This window comes from Bombus flavifrons, chromosome 5, assembly GCF_040668555.2.
Source record: "Bombus flavifrons isolate JBK064 chromosome 5, iyBomFlav1_principal, whole genome shotgun sequence".
NCBI lineage: Eukaryota > Metazoa > Arthropoda > Insecta > Hymenoptera > Apidae > Bombus > Bombus flavifrons.
In genome coordinates, this window is record NC_138446.1 from 1,472,254 (window position 1) to 1,492,856 (window position 20,603).

General features: G+C 31.9%; 2 protein-coding genes and 1 long non-coding RNA gene across 9 annotated transcripts in view; 1 reads left to right on the forward strand and 2 right to left on the reverse strand.

The window, feature by feature from the left end:
* Nca (neurocalcin homolog) overlaps nt 1-20,603 on the reverse strand; it is a 75,481-nt gene that overhangs the window by 4,148 nt on the left and 50,730 nt on the right. The window contains exon 1 of one of the 2 annotated variants that reach the window (XM_069113769.1): nt 8,844-8,978. The exons of the other annotated variant lie outside the window; for it this stretch is intronic. The gene's annotated coding sequence lies outside the window, so the exon portion shown is untranslated. Of the gene's footprint in view, nt 1-8,843; nt 8,979-20,603 lie in introns of those variants that run through there. 2 annotated transcript variants of the gene reach the window in all.
* LOC138180188 (neuronal calcium sensor 2) overlaps nt 1,847-20,603 on the reverse strand; it is a 69,324-nt gene continuing 50,567 nt past the window's right edge. For 5 of the 6 annotated variants that reach the window (XM_069113774.1, XM_069113770.1, XM_069113771.1 and 2 more), the window contains 4 exons: nt 14,565-14,683; nt 12,653-12,796; nt 10,411-10,539; nt 1,847-10,028 (listed from right to left, as the gene is read on the reverse strand). In XM_069113774.1, coding sequence (XP_068969875.1) covers nt 9,852-10,028; nt 10,411-10,539; nt 12,653-12,796; nt 14,565-14,675 — 561 coding nt within the window. In that variant the 5' untranslated portion in view covers nt 14,676-14,683 and the 3' untranslated portion in view covers nt 1,847-9,851. The remainder of the gene's footprint in view (nt 10,029-10,410; nt 10,540-12,652; nt 12,797-14,564; nt 14,684-20,603) is intronic. The other variant, XR_011173224.1, reaches the window with a different exon arrangement.
* LOC138180191 (uncharacterized) lies at nt 10,443-11,070 on the forward strand. Its single transcript, XR_011173225.1, has 3 exons — nt 10,443-10,573; nt 10,806-10,914; nt 10,991-11,070. It is a non-coding gene; the product is annotated as an uncharacterized LOC138180191 (long non-coding RNA).

Sequence of the window (20,603 nt, forward strand, 5' to 3'; positions counted from 1 at the left end):
CTAAATGATTTTTAATTAACCGCAGTAATTTTTTTCTTTTATACTTCTGAACGGTAGTGTAGATCCACCATACACCACAAAAACCGAACTGTTAACATTATATTTGCACCTATAAAGTCATACACATTCACACCATTGTTACAAAACAAACAAAATGTTAATGTGGCTCTAGTGATGGTAAAAAGAAATATAGAAGAAACAGCAATTTTGATAAAAGAACGTCGATGATAGTATAACAATAATAATGATGATAATGATAACAATAACAACAACCACGATAATAATAACAATGATGATGATAGTAACAATAACAATAATAATAACAACAACAACAATAATAATGATGATAATAATAATAACATTAACAACAATGATTACAACAACAACAATAACAACAACAACAACAATAAGAATGATAATACATTTATAGCATACTGTGATTTATTATTATAATATTATTAGTAATGATGAGTAATGTCGATATTTTTCGTTTTTTTTCGCGGTGCATACCATTTACGAACAAATTATATTTGATTGTTTAAACGAAATATTAATAAGTATCGTGCTGACGTAATAAGTACATATATATTAGATCTCATTAGACCAATCACGTGTATTACGAACGTGAATTAAAGGTGTAAAATTTAAAAAACATGTTTCTGGAATTATGTCGGTGTCTGTTCAACTCTGAATGCATTTCTATGTATGCACAATATTTTATATTGTATTTTAGATTATTTAAAGAAAAAGAACTAAAATCTAAAAAAGACATTCATTTAGTTTCGATTTAAAGGGAGACTCGATTAATAATAAAATAATAAATTATCCATGAGTAGTTTGTAGTCCTATGATTACAATTTGTACGTTATCTAAAATTTTCTCTGCGAAGGATAAAAATTATGTGACTGAGTCGTAACGCAATCATCTCGAGAGTATTGTAGTATGTTAACTTCAAATTAACATCATTTTGTCTCTAGCAAGTTCTATTATTCTCATTTGGTTCTCAACACTTAAAAGTAAACGAGAATCAAAAATGGTCATCAGACATGATTAATAATGTATGTTAATGATATTTAGACTCATAATATTATCCGTTGCGCTTGACAATGTGCTGTAAAATTCTTACCACCGATAATCTACATAATTTTAAGCAAATTTATGGATGGCGTCAAGTAATTCTTGTAAAACACATTCTCCTGTATCTATTTTTATGTCGACCCATCGTATAATGTTCATACTGACGCATTACATATACCTGTATCATGAAATACGCATGTTTATTAATACCAATTAATTAATCGATATACTCATATCTCAGAAATAATTCATACTACTAAAATATCACAAAATAAATGCAATAGTACGCTTTAATTTGCAGCATAATGAATGTCAATTTCAAGATGCGTGTTTTAGAAGTGAACTACCGATCTTATAAGTACGATTAATCATTGGATCACGAATATTTCTTGCCGCTCTGAAACTGAATAATAGTTTTAATACTTTATTTTAGTAAGTTATGAATAGATACTATCGGTCATAGTTTGATTAATTTTATTAATTGCATCTTATATGTAATTACATATTACGTACGTAATACGTAACTTGAACTACGAATTTTCTGATTTTGTGATCCAAAGATTATACGGCGACTCTAACAGATTATAAAAGTACGCAGAAGCGATGACAAATATGATTTAGAACAAACTTTTATGTATGTAACGAGATGCAAGGTATTTTTTTCGAATTTGTATTGAGATTTCAAAGAAAAATGGGTTGATTGGTCTGAAATAATACTAAAATCGAATACTGAAATTCAGGTACTTGTTGCAAAATTATCTGTTTACAGAAATTTCTTCCATGTATTTTATGTTGGATGATATTTGTTAACGATAAAACAGTTTATTGCATGAAATGAATGTGCGATAAAATAAAAATATCCTTGAAACTATTTTATAGACTGTTACAAAAATATGGTAGATTTCATTTTCCACAATATGTGACCCGTCCCAGTTTTCTTTAAAATCGCGAATTAATTTTCGCAATTAATTAATTAATTGCGAAAAAAAAGAATTAATTGCGTTTAGCTACATTGTTATAGTAAGTTCTACGATTAGATCAAATGGATTTGAAAAAAAAAAACATTTTTTTTCCTTATGGAGAGATTCAAATGTACATTAAGAAATGTTATATATAGTATGTATATGTATATGTATACACACACACACGCACATACATAACAAGTGTAGCAGCCGCCTTTTTGTCTCATAACTTTTTTGGTAAATGTAACGCATTAATTGTAACATACATTAATTCATAATACTACATTTGTAATTTAATAATTGGAATAAAATACATAATAGCAAAATTCGGTTTATTCAAATAATAGGTTATTTCTAAAGAACATATATATATCATTTTTATAGTTCTTTAAATTGTTTTGAATCATTATTTTCCTTCTTTTTAACATGTCATTTTAAGATTTTTAATCATTAGGCAAAAAACCAACTTAATGAATTTCTTAGACCTTGTATACAGTGTTCTTGAAAATCGAACATGTTTGTGCCCTATGCAAGATTCTCGTTAAAAGAACGCATACATATGTATATTAAATAACTACAGATAAAAGTCGGTAAAACTTTTCTTAAAGGACGTTATTTCGCACCCTTCTTGAAATATACTGTACATACAAAATTCATACAGTATTGTGGCGCGCATTAGCTAGATTACATAAGAATTTTAATATCAGCAAAATCAATGTTACTACGTTAGCAAATATATATATATATATATATCTCGTTTCCTTTCATACACTTTATATTATTTAATGAGTATAACGAATGCATATACAATTTTTAATTACACGTTTCTGAAGAGACACAGAGATCCGAAAATCTAAAGACTACAAAATAATCTATAAAACTCTGTAAACATGCTGGTTTTTGGAAGAAGTACGTATATCTCAAACCTTTCAATTTATAAGATAACAAGGCCATAAAAGATACAGTCATAAGATTTTTTCAAATCGTCGATCGTGATTTCAAATAAATTTACGATCTTATTTAATAATCTTATACTAAACGATACGAATATAATTATCGTTCAATTGCACATTGAACTACCTCTTACTTGTTATTATACATTTCATAAATCTTTCCACCGAAATATATTTATTTATTTTTTAGTCCTTTTTTTGCTCTTGGAAAATAAAAGTAACACATAACTATCACATATTTTACGACGCTATTACATATAATTTATTACATTTTTTATTTAATGTTCTATTTAATATGATTGGACACCAGCAAAGTATACAAAAATTTAATAAGTTATCGAATAAATCTCTTTACAGATTTTGCTTTTTCCTAAGAAAAGAATTTTTCTTAACTTAACTTACATTCAGATTAAGTTGTTAAAAGCCTTTGGTTACTAATTACATAGTCTGGTGAATTTCGAAAACATTGATTCTAAACAATTTTATTTATACAACATCAAACTAATAATTTTATTACGATTATATTTCGAAATCTATTCATTGGTTTGATGGTAAATTAATGACAGCTTTAAAGATTCGAAGTATGAATTTTAAGATTTTGAGGGAACAACAAGGAATTCATTTACATAATATGATAGAAGAGTTTATACATATTGTTTCTTTAGTATCAAGTTCATATTTAATAGTCAGCATAAAAACGGAAAGTAGATGCAGAAGCAGCATTATACAACGTCAGCATTAGCATCAAATGAGAAGTAGAGAAAGAATAGCAGAGAAGATATTTTAAATTTGAAGTATCTGTTCAAATTATGTTCATTATTACAATCTATTGATCTTAGATTTCTACAAAGGCTATATATTCTTCAAATATATCGAAGACTACTGGTCCTAAAGAGCCTATATACTAAATAAATTGTCGAAACGACGTCGAAGTATGTAAAATCAGGAATAATAATCGGCAGTATATTTTGTCTGTCACAAATATATACACATATAATTATGTTTTTAGCAATTATAATTCTATGAGAATTAAACGAATTTTCGAGCAATATACAGATCTACTTTGAGTAATGTAATTCGCATAAATCCATTTGTGATAATATAATTTCAAAAAAAAAGAACAATTTTTATAAATAAAAGAAATAAGCATGAATGTAATAACGATATTTTCTTTTGTATCTTCATACCATTTTTACATTTAATTTCAAACCATATACCATCACTGATGATACGTGTACCATTGCGTTCGAAATGAAATATACAATGAAATTCTGAAATTAATGTTATCATAATAAATTGTATAATGTATATCATTGTAATGTGAATTTTGAATTAATTTTAATTATTCAATAATTTATGATAATAACGTGAAAGCGAAGTTTATTTTGTTTTATGAAATTTAAAAAATTTCATTTACACCGTTTGGAAAGTTTTAACAAGTATTACGTGTAACTCGATGCAATGAAAAGCATTAAAATATTTATTCAATTAGAAGAATTTTTGGAATAGGAATATAAAATTTGTGAGTAGTGTTTTGAAAATTTGTTTACATACAAAGCAATTGAAAGTCACGAAATATATTTCGCGTATTATTATGACAAAAGGATTTTATTGGTGATTCTTTAAATAAATTAATCATTTATTTGAAAGTATAATTCGAATTGAAATTCTCGCTTCAATGTTTCAACAGCTTACGGATTATTACACGAGCAGCACAACGAACAAACGAGTTCGACTTTCGTCAGGGTTTACATGTTACAATAATCATCATATATTTATCCCTATATCCATATTCATACCCATATCCATATATTGGTATCAATGTATCTTTATTAATAGATATATGGGAGATTAGTCTCGTGGAATACATAAATTACATGAAAGTATTTATACAAAATGTAAAGATATAAGCATAAATACATTGCTAAATTTTGTCATAATATCGTCAATAATATTGTAAAAAAATAGATTATATGATAAAAGAAGCTGCCTATCCTAAAATATATTTAAAAGACTTAAAAAAGAAGAGGAATACGTTCTATATATCGTAATATGTCCCTTTTTGAATGCAATCATTTCACGTAAGACACTTTTATCGCACCCCTAAAAGCAACAATGATATTTTATACATTGAAAGCAAAACTGGTCTAAACCACATTTCTTCTGAAAGGATTCATGTGATCCTAACTTTCGAAGAAGGCCTGAAAATAAAAAATGTCTACCGTGTCATTCGAGGACTGTCACGAATCTCTTTATCGCGCGATACATAGAGTATATTTGTATTATAATGTTTTGTTTTATAGCTGTAATGCATAATTTATCAAAAAGTTGTAGAAAGAGTGATTAGACTGTTGATATTTATGAAAATCCATGTTTTTAAGAATACAACTAAAAAATGGGAGCTAAGCTTTGTTTCCCCTACGAAATATTATAATTGTATGGAAGAATATTGTATCTTGAATATTTTATATATTTTTGCCTGTCATGCGCATTCTGTGCATTTCTTGCACCTTTAAATTTCCCACAAATGCATAGAAATCCGCATTCTAGTGATAATTATTAGTAAAAAAAAAAAAAAGATAGAAGCGTGCCTTTTAACAGGTTGGAAGTGTGATTGAATGTATAGGGAGGATAGAATGGATGGCGTAGAAAAATATAAAATAGTATAGATTTGTGAAATAGCGTAGGTAATTCAATTTTTCGCTTGCATTTGAATTTCTCATGTTTAGCTTGAAAGATTCGTAGTTTCAATTGATTATACTTTCGGATAGTTTTCACAGTAGATTTCATAAAATATCCCTCTATGGGGTATATATTAACGGTAGAATATTCCATCAAAGTGATTAAGCATTGTTCATTGAGTTGTTACTTCGTATATTACGTTGATGTAACAGTAATTGTCGTTTTAATAACTTTGACACATATTACGAAATTATTGGAATTGTTACGACATACAAATATACTGAACTTTTGTAACTTAAGATTAATTCAGTAAAATACTTATTGGAGATAAAATGTGAGTACGTACTGAATGTGATATTTTTACTATCTGGTGAGTTACGCCCCTTTCGTACGTATTAACGTACGTACTTCGTACGTATTGACAAGATTCAAAGATTTTTAATAAAACGTTTTATACGTGGGCTTATAAAATGTATTTCGTATGTCAGTATGTACAAGAAAACATGAAAAAATGAAAAAATACAGATAACTTCTTTACGAAGAAAACAGATTACTCGTAGAGTTAGATGGTTTTATTAATGTATTCTTTTATGAGAGCAATTAATTTTTAATTATTGAACGCTGCAAAAATCAAAGGTGGAAACTGAGATGTAACAACGTGTTTGTAATATATAATGCACTTTGGGTTTGTTCTTAAGCTTTATAAAATTTTTCGTCTATATCCATTGACTCTTTCAATAAAGAAACTTGTTATTTCGATTGTCAATGCTGCACTTTCGATTTAAGGAGAATTGCGATGCTTTGTTACGCATTATCCTTCAATTTATTAGGGACAAAGCGAAAGATCACGAATAGGGACACAGAACGTGAAAAGTATCTCAACATACATGTATGCATATACTTGTAATATGTCTATAAATTAATAATAATACGAAAGTTTTCTATTTCTATTCATCTTTTTCTGTCTTATCATTTTAAACAATTAGTTACGTAATTAGTCGACTATAATTTGTATGAAACAAAATGAAATAATGCGATACAAAATCACGTTTATTTATGGGTAATGCCACCATTTGAGGACATTTTTAAGAAAATCAATATTGTGCCGATGTATTTAAATGAACGAATGTCACTGATTATATAAATTGCAACGAATGAATAAAGATCATTTTTTTTTTTTATCATACCGCGAATGAATAATATATTCACTCCGTATAATTATGTATTTAAAGATTTTGGGAGTGTGTGCGCGCGCGCGGTTGAGGTCGCATCTTTTCTCCAATATCGTATTAACGAACAAAATTTGTTCACGTTTAAAATTGACTGAAATCGTAGTATGCATGATCGAAGCACGAAGTTGTAAAAACACGAAGAAAACTTCGTCAGATCGATTTTCGTTTAAGAGGCAATGATATGTACTTAGTCTACTATACAATACATAATATGTATGTAACTATACGGATAACGCGAGCGATTTTTGTTCACATCAACTGCACGAACTGCATATTAGTACATAGATACCTACTTACTTCCTGCTTACAAACCTTCCGAGCAAATCCTAATGAAACGATATTTTACCCGTGATTTATATAAATTCGTAAAATCTCAAGTATTGTGTCGGCAACCTTTCTTTCAAGAAGAAAAATTATTTTTTTATTTCATCTATCTAAATAGTAATGAATGATCTATAGGCTTTAAAAATCACAGATAACTCTGATGTAGAAAAAAAGAAGAAAAAAAATAAGGAATCAAAATAATAATGAAATACCACGAATAAAGTTCATTAACGCCATACCTTTCGTTCGAATTGCTTTCTGCTTTCTTATTTCGTTTAGAAATAAAAGAAATAAATTTTGTAAAAAATTGCACAGTTAATTTTGTCGAGCGGAAGATTTTGAATAAAATTATTAATCTGCTTATGGGTATACTTTTGATTTCCATTGAGCTACATTAAGCGTAAAATCGAAGTTTATTACGAAACTGAAAAATCACATGGATGCATAAAAGGATAAGCGGAATTAAGCTAAAAATGCACAAGGCAATTTTATGAGATTCAGTTGCGGATCCGGCCAACGTGTATAAATTCATTAAAAAATTAAATTGAAACTAAAATTTATAAATCATTTATATTTTCGTGCCAATAAATAATTGAATGTAAGAGTCGGATTGGCTGCCGATTCGAGAAAAATCGTCTCGTGCATTTTCATCTTATTACGCGTGATCCTAGAAATGAAAAAAGCAGAAAATTGCATGCGTGCTGGTAAGCAGTTGTAGTATAAATTTCAGAGCTGGTTACCTTGCTTCCATATTTCCTTACCACAAAGAAGTTAACAAGTTACAAACTTTATAATTTTCACAACATATCTCCTTATTACCAGCTGATGAATGTATTATTATCTATATGCCCTCATCTTAAATTATTGCAAGTAAATTTAAAGGGACAACATCGTTGACATATTTTTTATTCAACATGAAGTTCCTTAATCTCCGTTAAACTATAGATTTTATCTGTCGAATATATCCCATTACTACCCTAATTTTAAGGAACGTAGTGCTTGATGCATATTACACAATAATACTAAGTATTCTTTGTAGACATGTTATATTGCACGCATATACATTGCCAACTTAAATGTTTCGTATTTATCTTCTAGTTTTAGACGACGCGCGTATATTTTATACACTCACTATAATACGTATATGAGAAATTATACAGTGACACTCACGAAAATTTTAAATAGCGTAGCATGTATTTTTAGTAGAATGAATAAAAAATAAATTCAGTATCTACGATATTTAGACTGGTATAAGACATATCAGTGAAATCTTTGAAAAGTATAGAATGTTTGACAAAAAGGATTGAAAGGAAGTATTTGAAGGAATGATTTTATATTGTCAAATAAAATGCAATTAAAAACAGAAACAAAATTACAATGCAAACAATATTGCTTGATTATAGGTTTGAATATCCAACGAAATAATGTTTGAAGCCTAGTAATTCGGCAAATATAAATACAATTTGTTTATTTCTAAGTTTCATAGTATTTTATAACGTACGATCACCCTGGAAAATATTTTCTTCATTGCCAGACACTCTATACAGATAGATCGAGAAAAATTTCAATGAAAATGTTAATCAGTTAACTATTGACTAGTTAATATGACATACCTTTTTGGGTGTGAAATGTACCATTTGAAGTATATCGTGCAATATAAAACTGCATTCCTCGATTGAAAATTTGTTCTACCTATTCGACAGTACTCTCTTGCAATTCGTTGTGTTACCATCACTCACGAAATGTCCTAGCACTTTGTCGTCGTTGTTCAAATTATAAAGGGAGAGCAACTGTCTGAACCGTTTGATCACGAAACATTGAAAAATCCTGTCAAATTACGTCTAGTAATTAACGTTCACCTTAAACGTCAATCTTAAGGTACTTGCCGCGGAAGCATCAGTTTAAACTCCTCGATGCAATCTCATTGAAATATTTCTTTTGCGTTTACATCCGACAACGAAATTGCAACTATATAAAATGTTAAAATGGTCATGATTGCAAAGCGTTGCTTGCCGATGTTGTCCTCTTCACAGTCTAAGTGTTTTTTTTGTTTTTGTTTTTTTTTTTTTGTTGAGAAGTTGGGTATTTTTTGGATGTCTAATACTGGATACTTTCCAAATAGTCAATGTATGAGTTCCTTCGTATCACCGGTTGTAAATTCAGATCAAGGGTGGATTCCTTTCGCGTTCACAGCACTTAAATCCGATTCCTTAAAAAGCAATCTGTCGACGAATTTCTTTCGAGAAATTATTCGATTCCGGTAACTCGACTCGAAATTAGAACGTAGAAAGACAACAATTCTTTAGTTATTGTTCTTTGCCAATTGCAATTCTGGGAATTAAAGGCGTTCTATCAGGTTTTCGTATTAACCATTGTAATGCTGCAATGTATTCGCGCGCACGCGCGTGTCCGTGTATTTGTGCGTGTATGCATGTGTACGGGCGCGTACGAATACGTGCATCTGTATATGTATGTATAATTCTACAACAAATACGTTTCGTATGAAAGACAGATGTATCTGAAATTGCTTTCATCGCTGTTGCTCGGTCGGTTGGTATTTTACGAATGTTTTTTGACAACAGTGTACTATTAATAATCGATCCCGAAACAAAACACGGGAATTAAGGGGCCAGCATTTTTGAAAGCTCTTCGTCTTGAAGGCAACCTTTCAAAAATTCCTCCTCGGTAAGTTGACCGTCATTATTTTCATCCATTCTTGCAAATATGTTTTTCGCTCTCTCTTCTGCACTGTCTGCTGGTCTGTTGCTCGAGCATGCACCGAGCATGTCGTATATTGCCTAGAAATAGAAAAATATAATCTGTTCAATCTTTGTTTCATTTTCGAGATGAAAGTTCGTAAGTAGAGCCCGTTATCATAAAAATAGGCAATAATTGGAAAATTCGAAGCTTTTTATTTTTTTAATAAATTTGAAATTGGCAAACTGACGGCGAACCTCTCTTTTTAATTGCATCTACGCAGTGTCATACTTCATCTTGAAAAATTCATTGATATCGACGTAAAAACTAAACGATTTAACGTGAAGTGACGTAGTCTTTTTGCGCTATCTTATCTCTAAGCTATAAACGTACGACCAGTGTAAAACGAAAGGAAAAAGATATAAAAGATTTCGCTATTATCTGCTAGAAAAGAAATATATATTAATGTGAAACACATAATACCTGAACGATCTTAGTCATTTCTTGAATATCAATGACGCCATTTCCATCAACGTCATACATTCGGAAAGCCCACTTTAGTTTTTCTTCTGGCGTCCCGCTAGACGTTACATCGATGGCCAATAGAAATTCCTGCAATAAAACATTACGATTTCTGTAATAAAAGGTAGGTAATATCCGTGTAGTCACTGATATTGACATTTTATTTCTGTATAATAACACAATTTAATTTTCTTGTCGGCGAGCAATAATGTAGTCTTCATAACACTTCATGTTACACGATTTATATTGATAATAAAATATGCACAACTGTACATTTGAAATTCGTAATACAACTGATGTGCGCGTATTTCTTTTTCCTCGCTGTTGTTCTGTTAATAATTCGAAACTCTTCGTAGATGACAGAAAAGTTATTGGCAATAGTTTCTTAGTTCCAAGAAATAAATGTAGACTCAAGATATCAGTCCAATTTCAACGAGGCTCTGGACGCCATCCTTGGCTTCTAAGGTAACTAAATTATTACATAGTAAAGTGCGATAAATTCTCCTGAGGCTCGAAAGAACGCTCCATTCAATATTTTTAGTTTGTTAAATGTTTGTTTCACTCGCGTAAGGAACATCGCTCGACCCTGCAGCGTTCCTTCATCCTTTGATCTTGTTCAAGACACTGTTCATCTACCAATCAAAGTAGATTTTTTACAATTAACGCTCAAGAGACGTATAATCTCACTTTGAGAACTGTCTACTTTCATTGTCAGAAGTTGAAGAAACATTTTCTGGTATATTCCGGAAGCTAGTAGAGATGGAACGACTGCTCACGAGGTTAAAGAAAAAACAACTTTTTAAGGAAGAATACAGTATTAAGAAAGTGGATGCGCTAATCTTTGGATACCTTGACGCTTCTACGTCAGGTTCGCAGAGAATTTCGAGTATCGCCGTTGAAGATATAGTAAAGTTGAACTAGGTCATCTGACGCCTGAGGTAGACAAACGGCGAGGGTTTTAAAGAACGAAGTCGAGGGCGAGTCGGCTCTTTGCTCTTCCTGACCTCCGAAGTGTCTCCACTTCTAGTATTGACCCCATCGACGTGCTGGCCCCTCTGGCAAATTTCTGCCATCGGCTACTTCTCTATACTATGTATCACTGGCGTAGCCTTTTCTAAAGACCTTTGTATTTGCAGATGTATTTGCTACAGACTGCAATGTTGATAGGTGGTTGATGTTATTTCGTAACCATTTATTCTACCAGAATTTTACTGAAATGTACCTTTTTTTCTTTTTCGTACATTAAGGATCGCAACTTTTAGCTCTATACCCTTTTGAATTTAATAAAACTCGTATACTTCTTTTTCAGTCTTTCACCGTTCGAAGCGAAACCGAGAATTATTATCTCCAAGAAAAATGAGAGAATTTATTTAATCTCTAAAATATCAGTTATATATCGTCTTCGCGAAAAACTTCAATACTGGTCGTACACCTCTTACATGTCTTTTCTATAAAATAATTACTGAGCTCGTTGAGTATTGAATATTTTTCAGTGTGTTTGCGTATTCAGAGATTGGTAGGCAAGCCATACCTATGTGGATAAGGGATGTGTGGTTGGTATGGCATTTCGTGGATGTAGAGAATTGTCGTTGCCTCCTACTACGTAGTAAGGACTGTTAATGTTACTTGTAATGTTAAACGATCTCAGAGATAAAGGGAGCCGCAGTGTGGAATATCAAATTCGACGTGTATCATGGCAAAAAATTAAGAATATCGGTGTATCAGATGTTGATTAAACAGAAAGAACAATTAGAATATTCTGTAATATGAATGGAGATGAAACCGAATCTTGTAACAATATTTTGTGTACGATAATTTTGTATTGTGTAATAAACATTACTCAAATCTATTCATCAGCTTTGTATCTTCTACTTTATATAAGAATGAGTTACTTGCTTCGCTTATAAATGCAAACTCTTCTACACTCTACGCATGAAGATAAATCGCGTAATTCTTTTCAGAAAAACGGTAGTCAGCGAAATATCGAAACTAGAATATTTCTTTAGAAACGGAACGTTCATAGTCCAAAACGATTTAAAAAGTGAGAAAGTTTAATCATGCAGAATAACTGCGGTATCAGAAGCGTTCAAGTCCTATTCTTAGCATATATACTTGCGTGTATTATCCTCGACGAAAGACGTATTTCTCCATTCGCGAAGGAACATAATAGTAAAAATAAAGATTTGAGGAGATCTCATCTTACCTTAAAATCGATGTAGCCATTTTTGTCCATATCGAATGTACGGAAAACATGGTCGCAGAATTCTTCCGCATTGCCAGATGGGAAGAACATTTTGTACATGTCGACAAATTTTGCTGGCGTTAATCTACCATTTGGGCAATCTTGCTATAACGTAAAGAAAAACAAGTGTTTGTGTGTCTGCGTGTACCTTTATTTAGAAAAATATTGTTATGCTTATGCAATTTTATTTCAAAACCAAAACTATCATATTGACTGCAGGGATATAATTTTTTCTCATTTTACTTAGAAAGTCAAATAACTAATTTTAAGCAAATTTTTTAAAAAAGTACAGAAATTTATTTATATACGCAATTCGTTCCGTAATGTATACATAAATTGTTTGCGCATAATATAGTTAGAAATTAACGTCGAGATGAGCAATTAAGTAACACTTTACGTGTTACTTGTTACGCAAGCAAATGTCATAGCAATGTAGTTATTTTAAAATCTTCTTAGTGTAAAAAACATTTTAATCGTCCTTTTTAATGATTCTACTACTATATATATATATATATGACGAATACATGTATGAGCTATACATGTATAATTGTAGAATAATCTTTGTATCTATCTTCTGTCAAGTATTTCTGGTTCCTTAGTACGAGAGATATTCTGTGACTTGGTAATTTATAAATCAAAATCAATTTTCTTGTAGATCTGCATACAAATAGGTAAAATATCCGCTAAGAAAAACCAACGTAATTAGTAATAGTTATTCAACCAAATAGATTTCTGTCAAATCTAATGGTACAGTCAAATTCATCGTTTAAAAATACAGAATTCGTTTGTACTAAATGGTGTTTCTCACTCTTTGTAAAGAGATTATATACTAACAGTGAAATGGTTTGAGTTAGACGATGTTTTACAGTTATATCGACGTTGATGGTTTTGCTAAAAACGGAAATAGAGTGTGAAAAACCGATTTTCTCTGGTGGTTACGCGTACGCGTACGCATTTACAGGACGAGGGAAAAAGAGAGAAAGAGAAGAGAATGAGAGGGAATGCAACAAAGCTCTGAGGCCAAAGTCTTTTACACTTTTCGAACGAAATTGCCCGTTACTGATAGAATAGTAGGAGGATCGAACATGTAAACTACTAAAACTCGTTTATTTAATTTTCGATTGGAAAACTCAAGTACTGCAATTGAGGAACAAGAAAGTTTGCGTGAGATAGGTAGGTGGTATACGTATATGGAATGAGTTGAAATATGTCCAACGGTAACGGACAATTTGCTTAGTTTAATTTGTTCGTACGACGTGTATGGGCTTTGCTTGAAGTGTTTAAACTATCCGAGAAACTTCGAGCAATTAACTTTTTCGAGGAATTGGACATTTTGATCGGGATTGTTAGAATTTGTTTAAAGTCCAATTAAGGCTAGGACTATACACTTTTCGAAGAAGCCAATGAAAACTTATTCAGTCCAAACTAATGCGGATTATTTATTTTTATCTGATTGAATAAACTCGAGCAAATACTCAAGGGGCTGGCTCGATGGACAAGAAGAGAATCTTTCAAGAATCGAGTTTATACCCGATAAACCGTTTAAAAGAGCGAACTTTAAAGATATTTCATATTCTTTCTATAGCTCTCATTTAGCGATCGATAATGGCCGCAATAGCATAAACGATCAAAGATTCATTGATTTACGTTTCTATTAATATTTTCTTCTTCGTTTTTTACTTCTAACAATAGATACTTTCATAGCTCGTAAAAAGTTTGAGCGCATAACAGATTATACTTGATAGAATGTTGATAAACGTAACAACCTAAAGTATAGTTTAGACAGGAACATGATACTGTTATCGTTAATACATAATGATAAACGTAGAAAGAATAAATCTATAAAGTTAATATGAAATAAATGTACACTTACTTTGAATCCTTTGTACCATTCTTTTATAGTTGCTTCATCGTATCTTGTGTGTGATTTAAGGAAATCCATATCCTCTTTGCTCAACTTATCTTTGCTGCCGAAACAACCCATTTTGAAATCTACAACAAAGAATAACGCGTGCTACTATTATTACCAATTAGTAATTTTCTTCTGTATTATTGCTAATAATAGAATTTTTATCGTTGTCGAACTTGTGTCGTAAAAACTTTTGGAAAATACTCGAGGGAGAAAGAAGGAACATAAAAACGAAGAGAGATAGAAAACGTGTCCTAGGTAGTAAATAGGGAGCAATGTAAATGAATAAGTAAACGAGAGAGAAAAAGAGGAAGTTGCCATGAGTGTATTTATATAGAAAGAACGTCATTGAAAGCATAAGCACGCGCAAAACCGCAGAGGAACAGAAACGTAAAATAATGTCGTAATGAGTAGCCAATACACGATCCGAATAAAAAGTTTTAAGAAAGAGGCAGTCTTCAAGGCAAGTTGATTCGTCGGCTGAAAGAGTTTCGTTTTCCACGTCCGAAGGGAGGAAGTCGGGGCAGCTCGTGACTTGCCTAAGAATTAGACTATCTTAAAATGGTATTAGAATCCGACAGACAGTTAACTGTGTATTTTCTGCTTGCGTCATAAACTGCGGCATCAGAGAATTACCTTCATTTTGTATCTATTAGATAAGTGTGCGTTATTGTAAAATATACTTTATTTTTTACCAAAAAAAAAAAAAAATATCGCAATATACGTATTTTTATTTCAGATATTTTTCCATTTGTCCAGATCGTTGTTTATTTTCGCATATTCAAAATCGTCATAAATGCATAAATATCCGCAGTTTGTTCATAAATAAGAGACTTGAACGCGTAAATTATGTTCACGTTTGCGAATTACTGATCTTCTAGTTAGCAATGGCCGTGCAAATATTAGCCATGCACAACTCATGATCTACTAGAATACGTCACACAACGCAGCAGTTAAAAATATTAGTTGGTAAAATGGTCGATAAACAACCAGTTTCGTCCTTGCGAAAGAGTTGGGGAATGAGAAAGAAAAAAAGATCGGAAAGACTCGTTACAAATACTTATTATTCATTAGATATAGGAGAAGATCTATCATAAATACGTATGTCTACCGTATAACGATTACGCTACTCTAGCAGGATTTAATGGCACGCTAACACGTCGCGTATCAGAGGTCCTTCGTGCAACGACGGACCAACGATGAGGCCTCGTGTAACGCGAAGTAAATGTAGGACATAATTAACACAACGCACACATCAGGAGACCTCGCTGTAAAGACGACACCGATCTATGTCAATTGAATTGCACCCGTTTCCTCGGCTACTTACTGGATTAAGCTCTTGCCTAAGAGATTAATTACGTGTCTTACACATAGCTACGTCTGATATAATTTGTAAAAATGAAATAAATATCGAACAAACAACATATAACCAAATTTGGTGTAAAATTTCGTTACGCCATAACAGAAATCGTAGATCGAATAGTTGTCATCGACACGAATTTTTAGACGGTACAAGATATTTTTTAATGATCCTGAGTCTATTCAACCTGTTGGGCGATAAAGACGAGTTAATTCGACGCTATTAATCCAAATTTCTTAGATATGATGGACCACCTATTTTTTAATTCATAATTCATCTTATAGATATTTATCTACTTAAAAGACAATAAAAATGTATGCATTTATCAGAGAAGAAAGTATAAGAAAGCAATCAATCTTTGCAAACACAAATGCTTAAAAGCTTTTGTTTGAAAAAGCAACAAAGAAGCATTGTTCAAGTCTGGCTTGATGCTTCGTATCGTTCGTCGATCATTCGTAGAAAAGGATCACAGCGGTAAACAATGAACGTGTCACCATTGAGAGCGTCGCGTATTGGCAATTACATTCACGTCTACGGCCGTATTACTGCGCTTATAATACCGGGAGTATCATTGGTATGTATTATAGCAGCACACAAGGACGCAGGGAAAGTGACACAGTTTGCGCCATAGTTGAACAGAAGAAAATCGACGAATCGGTGGAGAAGAGAGCCGTTAGGAAATCCCATTGTTTCCTATCGGTCTGGCTACCATCAACGTGACGAGTCGCTATTTTCGAGTGACATAATCTTTCGTTGGTTTCAGTCACAAAGGCAGTCGTCTTAGACTAAGTAAATGTAAAGAAATCAAGGACGTTTTTAAAGCTTAACAAATTTTTAAAATTTTTGAATTTATCCATGCCGTTTCATGTATCTTTATAATGACATTGATTTTATAGAATGATGCGTATAAAATTTATGAATGGGAATGGCTGAGTAAACTCGATCATAAATTACTTAGAAACAAGTGATAATCTGAGAAACAATGGACGTATTAAAATTTCGAAGAAAATTTTGTTGACAAGGATATTTTCTACGAGTACTTTTCAAGTCGTAAAAGTTTTATGTCGCGAGTATGAGTGGATATTATGGAGCAAGGAGTTAACAGTTCCAAGTTTCAGGTTTTAGTTTCGCCACATATATTATCAATTTTCATTCTCGGCATAGAATCTCAGGTTTTGGCTCTTGGATTCTTTGAAAATTTAGTATCGTTAGTACTAACTGGTTAAGTACATTTCCCGGCAAATTTTATTTGCCCTCTTTGAGTCTCACTGTCTTCCAGCTGTTCTTGTCTTTCGTTCTCTATTTTCTACCCAAGAGAATCGTGAAGTGGATTAAAGCGTCAAATGGACGTTGCAACTTTAACTCTGTAAACCAAAGAAACAAGCTTAAACGTGTCAAAGGAAATCAAGTATTCCACGATCCACTGTCTCTTCGTTCCATGGGAATACATGTACATATCTTGGTTGTCTAAATGTTAGAGAATTTCCTGACGACAAATTGTAAAATTAGAACAGTAGATGGAAAGTAGAGGAACACAATAAGATAATCAAGCCAGTAGGTAGACCTTAATAAGACGAACTTTCATGGTTCCATTACTGTTAAATTATTACGACAACTGTACATTGTTACTGAACACGTTTTATGTAATATTCTATTCAAATGACAATTTTGTGTACCTTACGTTGGGTCAGATATTCGGATATAATTTCGACTCATCTTTTATACATCACGTAATGTTCTATTTCAATGATAATCTTACATAGGTTACTTCGATTCACATTTTATATTAATAATACTTTGTATCCATAAACGCTAATTGTACAAATAAATGGCAGAACATGATTTTAACAATTTTTCACAAATGAGGAGCTTTTTGTATGAAACTTCTGACGCAGAATTTTTCATATCTTCTATGTTCGATAGACATATCGCAGATATTCTCGGATAAAAGAATGCATAACAGCATAATCATAGACATAAAGGAAATTCCATAAGCACAAAAATTAATGGCAAAGTAACGAATGACGAAGATGTACCTATTGAATGAGTTAGAAGCTTCAGACACCAATAATATAGAAATCATACAAAGAAAGTAAAAGCCAAGAAAGAGAATTCATTGGAGCATTGAATCCTCGAAGGCAAACCAATATCTAGTAAGATATGAAAGGAACAAAGATAAAGATTCTCGTCTATCAGCACACGCGACATACGGATGTGTTTCTGACAAGAAACGAAAATTGAGAGGGAATCTGAAGCATGTTAAGGAGATATCAAGAGCAATAGGGGCAAGAGAATCAGCAGAATAAGAGGCAAAAAGAAAGAAAGAGAAAGAAAACTAACAAAATATGCCAAGGAATCTCACATTCAAACACTGAAATAAAACGCAAAAAGAAACCAGTCACGCACAAGAAATCAATTCGAATAATTTAGTAAGTCACATTCGGATTCTCATCAGAATGGAGAAGTTTATGGTCGATAAATCGGACCTTCCATATCAAACCAGTTCATCGCTCATCCGATCAAACCAATTACCCAAGATTAATTTAGTGAGCAATATTCATTATAAGATCGCATATCATACGATTTGATTTGTGAATACGATATACGCTGTTCATTAATAAGAATGAATAAATTTTTTATAGTAAAAAATATCTTACAGCGCAAATAGATGTATAATATATTTTTTGTAAGATATATAGATATTTTGGTATATCCCTTGTCTTGGATGTTAGCTGATCAATAATATACTGTCGATTCCGAATAGTGTATGGGTTTTGGTAGTTGTACTACTGGGAACTTAATATATACTAGCTTGTAATGACTAGTAATGGGCAGTAATATCCTTATTGCGAGGGAACTATTGAATATGACCATATTAATGAATCTCTGAGACTAGTCGTACAGGAACTACTGATAAGCAACGTTACAAGAAATTCCGTAATTTAATCGTTCGTTTCGATGTTATAAAACATTTTAGACTATGACCCTATAATAGCGTAAGTTTGGAGATTAACTGTTTGGGCCACTCGTTTTACTAAATCGATTAACAGAAGCAGCATATCTGTGCTTCCTGGAACGTAGGTTATTTGATTTGTCGCAACCCTTATCTCTCCAATGTAGGCAACAAATGGTTTATGCACCATTCCTCACTTTTGTAGAAGTAAGAAACAACATTTGAACACTAAGCTTCGTGAAAAGTAGGTTGGGCGTGCCAGGCCCGTGACATAGCTGCTATGTTCAGCAGATTTACACTGCCGTCCCATAAATCACGGGAAACTTGCGAATTTTGAGCATAAGCTTCAATAAAGTAGATTTATATAAAATCCTCAAAACGTACAAAAAGGATGTCACTTATAGATATTTTCGGGTGGCGCACTTTGACGCTATTTTTCGAACAAGTGACGCTTATTTTCAATGAATCTTTTTTTAAATTAATTTAATAGCTGGGTTACTTTCTTTGTAGATGTCCTGTGGTTCATAAACGATAGTACAAATTCCTAAACTTTTATCTGTGGGGCCATTTTAAAAGTATAATGTCCAGTGAACCACTTACTTTGTTAAGCGAATTGAGACAAAGAATCGGAAACTGCTGGCTGCAGATGAGAAAACAGTTAGGAATCTTCCAACGTGTGTGTGCTTTCACAAAGAAACACGCTAAAGTGTGTGTTAAAATGGACCGAACTGAACATATGCTGTAGTCAGACGCGAGTAATACTTTACTGATAAAAACTGTTGTAACTGTTGTAACTGCGAAACTAATGATATTTCGACCTACATTCATTAAGACCTTTTTACTTGTTGAGGTGAAGTTTGACTTCAATTTCATCGATAGGGGACTAGGAGTTTGTATAATATACACATCCATTATTTTATTCTTACAGAAGAACTTTCATAAATCTAGCTATACGAGTGGTATTAGCGCCAGTTTTCTGAAGGTCCAGGAAGGAACAATAGAGAGACACAAACCTAATTTTCTTAGGGTAGAAATCATTTATGTTGAAATAACCTCTGCAATTAATACAATTATAGCAGACATTTAGAAACGTTAAATTCAGCGGTATCGTCCATTTTGCGATATTTAATTCTCTACAGTTAAATTATTGAATTGTAGGGTATCAGATTCATGTAAAATTCAGACAATTAGCAGCAAAGTCTTTGTTGTCGCTTTGTAAATCTCCACCGCTAAATGGAACTGCTTCAAAGAGAAAATAGGATTACCAGAAAAAGTACAATAAATTCAAGCGCTACAGTTAATTTATATTTAGAACGCTACAGAAAATCAGGTTACCAGAGGAAAACACATGTTATAATATTCACTAGGTGAAATCTTTATTTATTATTGTTAAATCTTCTTAATCATTTTGACAAAAATATATGTAGATTTGAACGGAAAAACATCCACAGTCTAGTGATAACACATTGCTTATTACCTCGTTGCAAATACACGGTAATTGCCTCAGCATCATTATTTAGTATCTGACAGGACAGTTAGGAAACCCGGAAATTGAAAAAAGTACGAAACTTTGTGTGCAAGTAGAGTAGGTCAACCGCAACACAAATCTACTTTTTTCAGGGTCATAATGCGATTTTAGGGAATGAAATCATGCCTTGAAGAAAATGTAGTAATTTTAAAAAATTGTTTA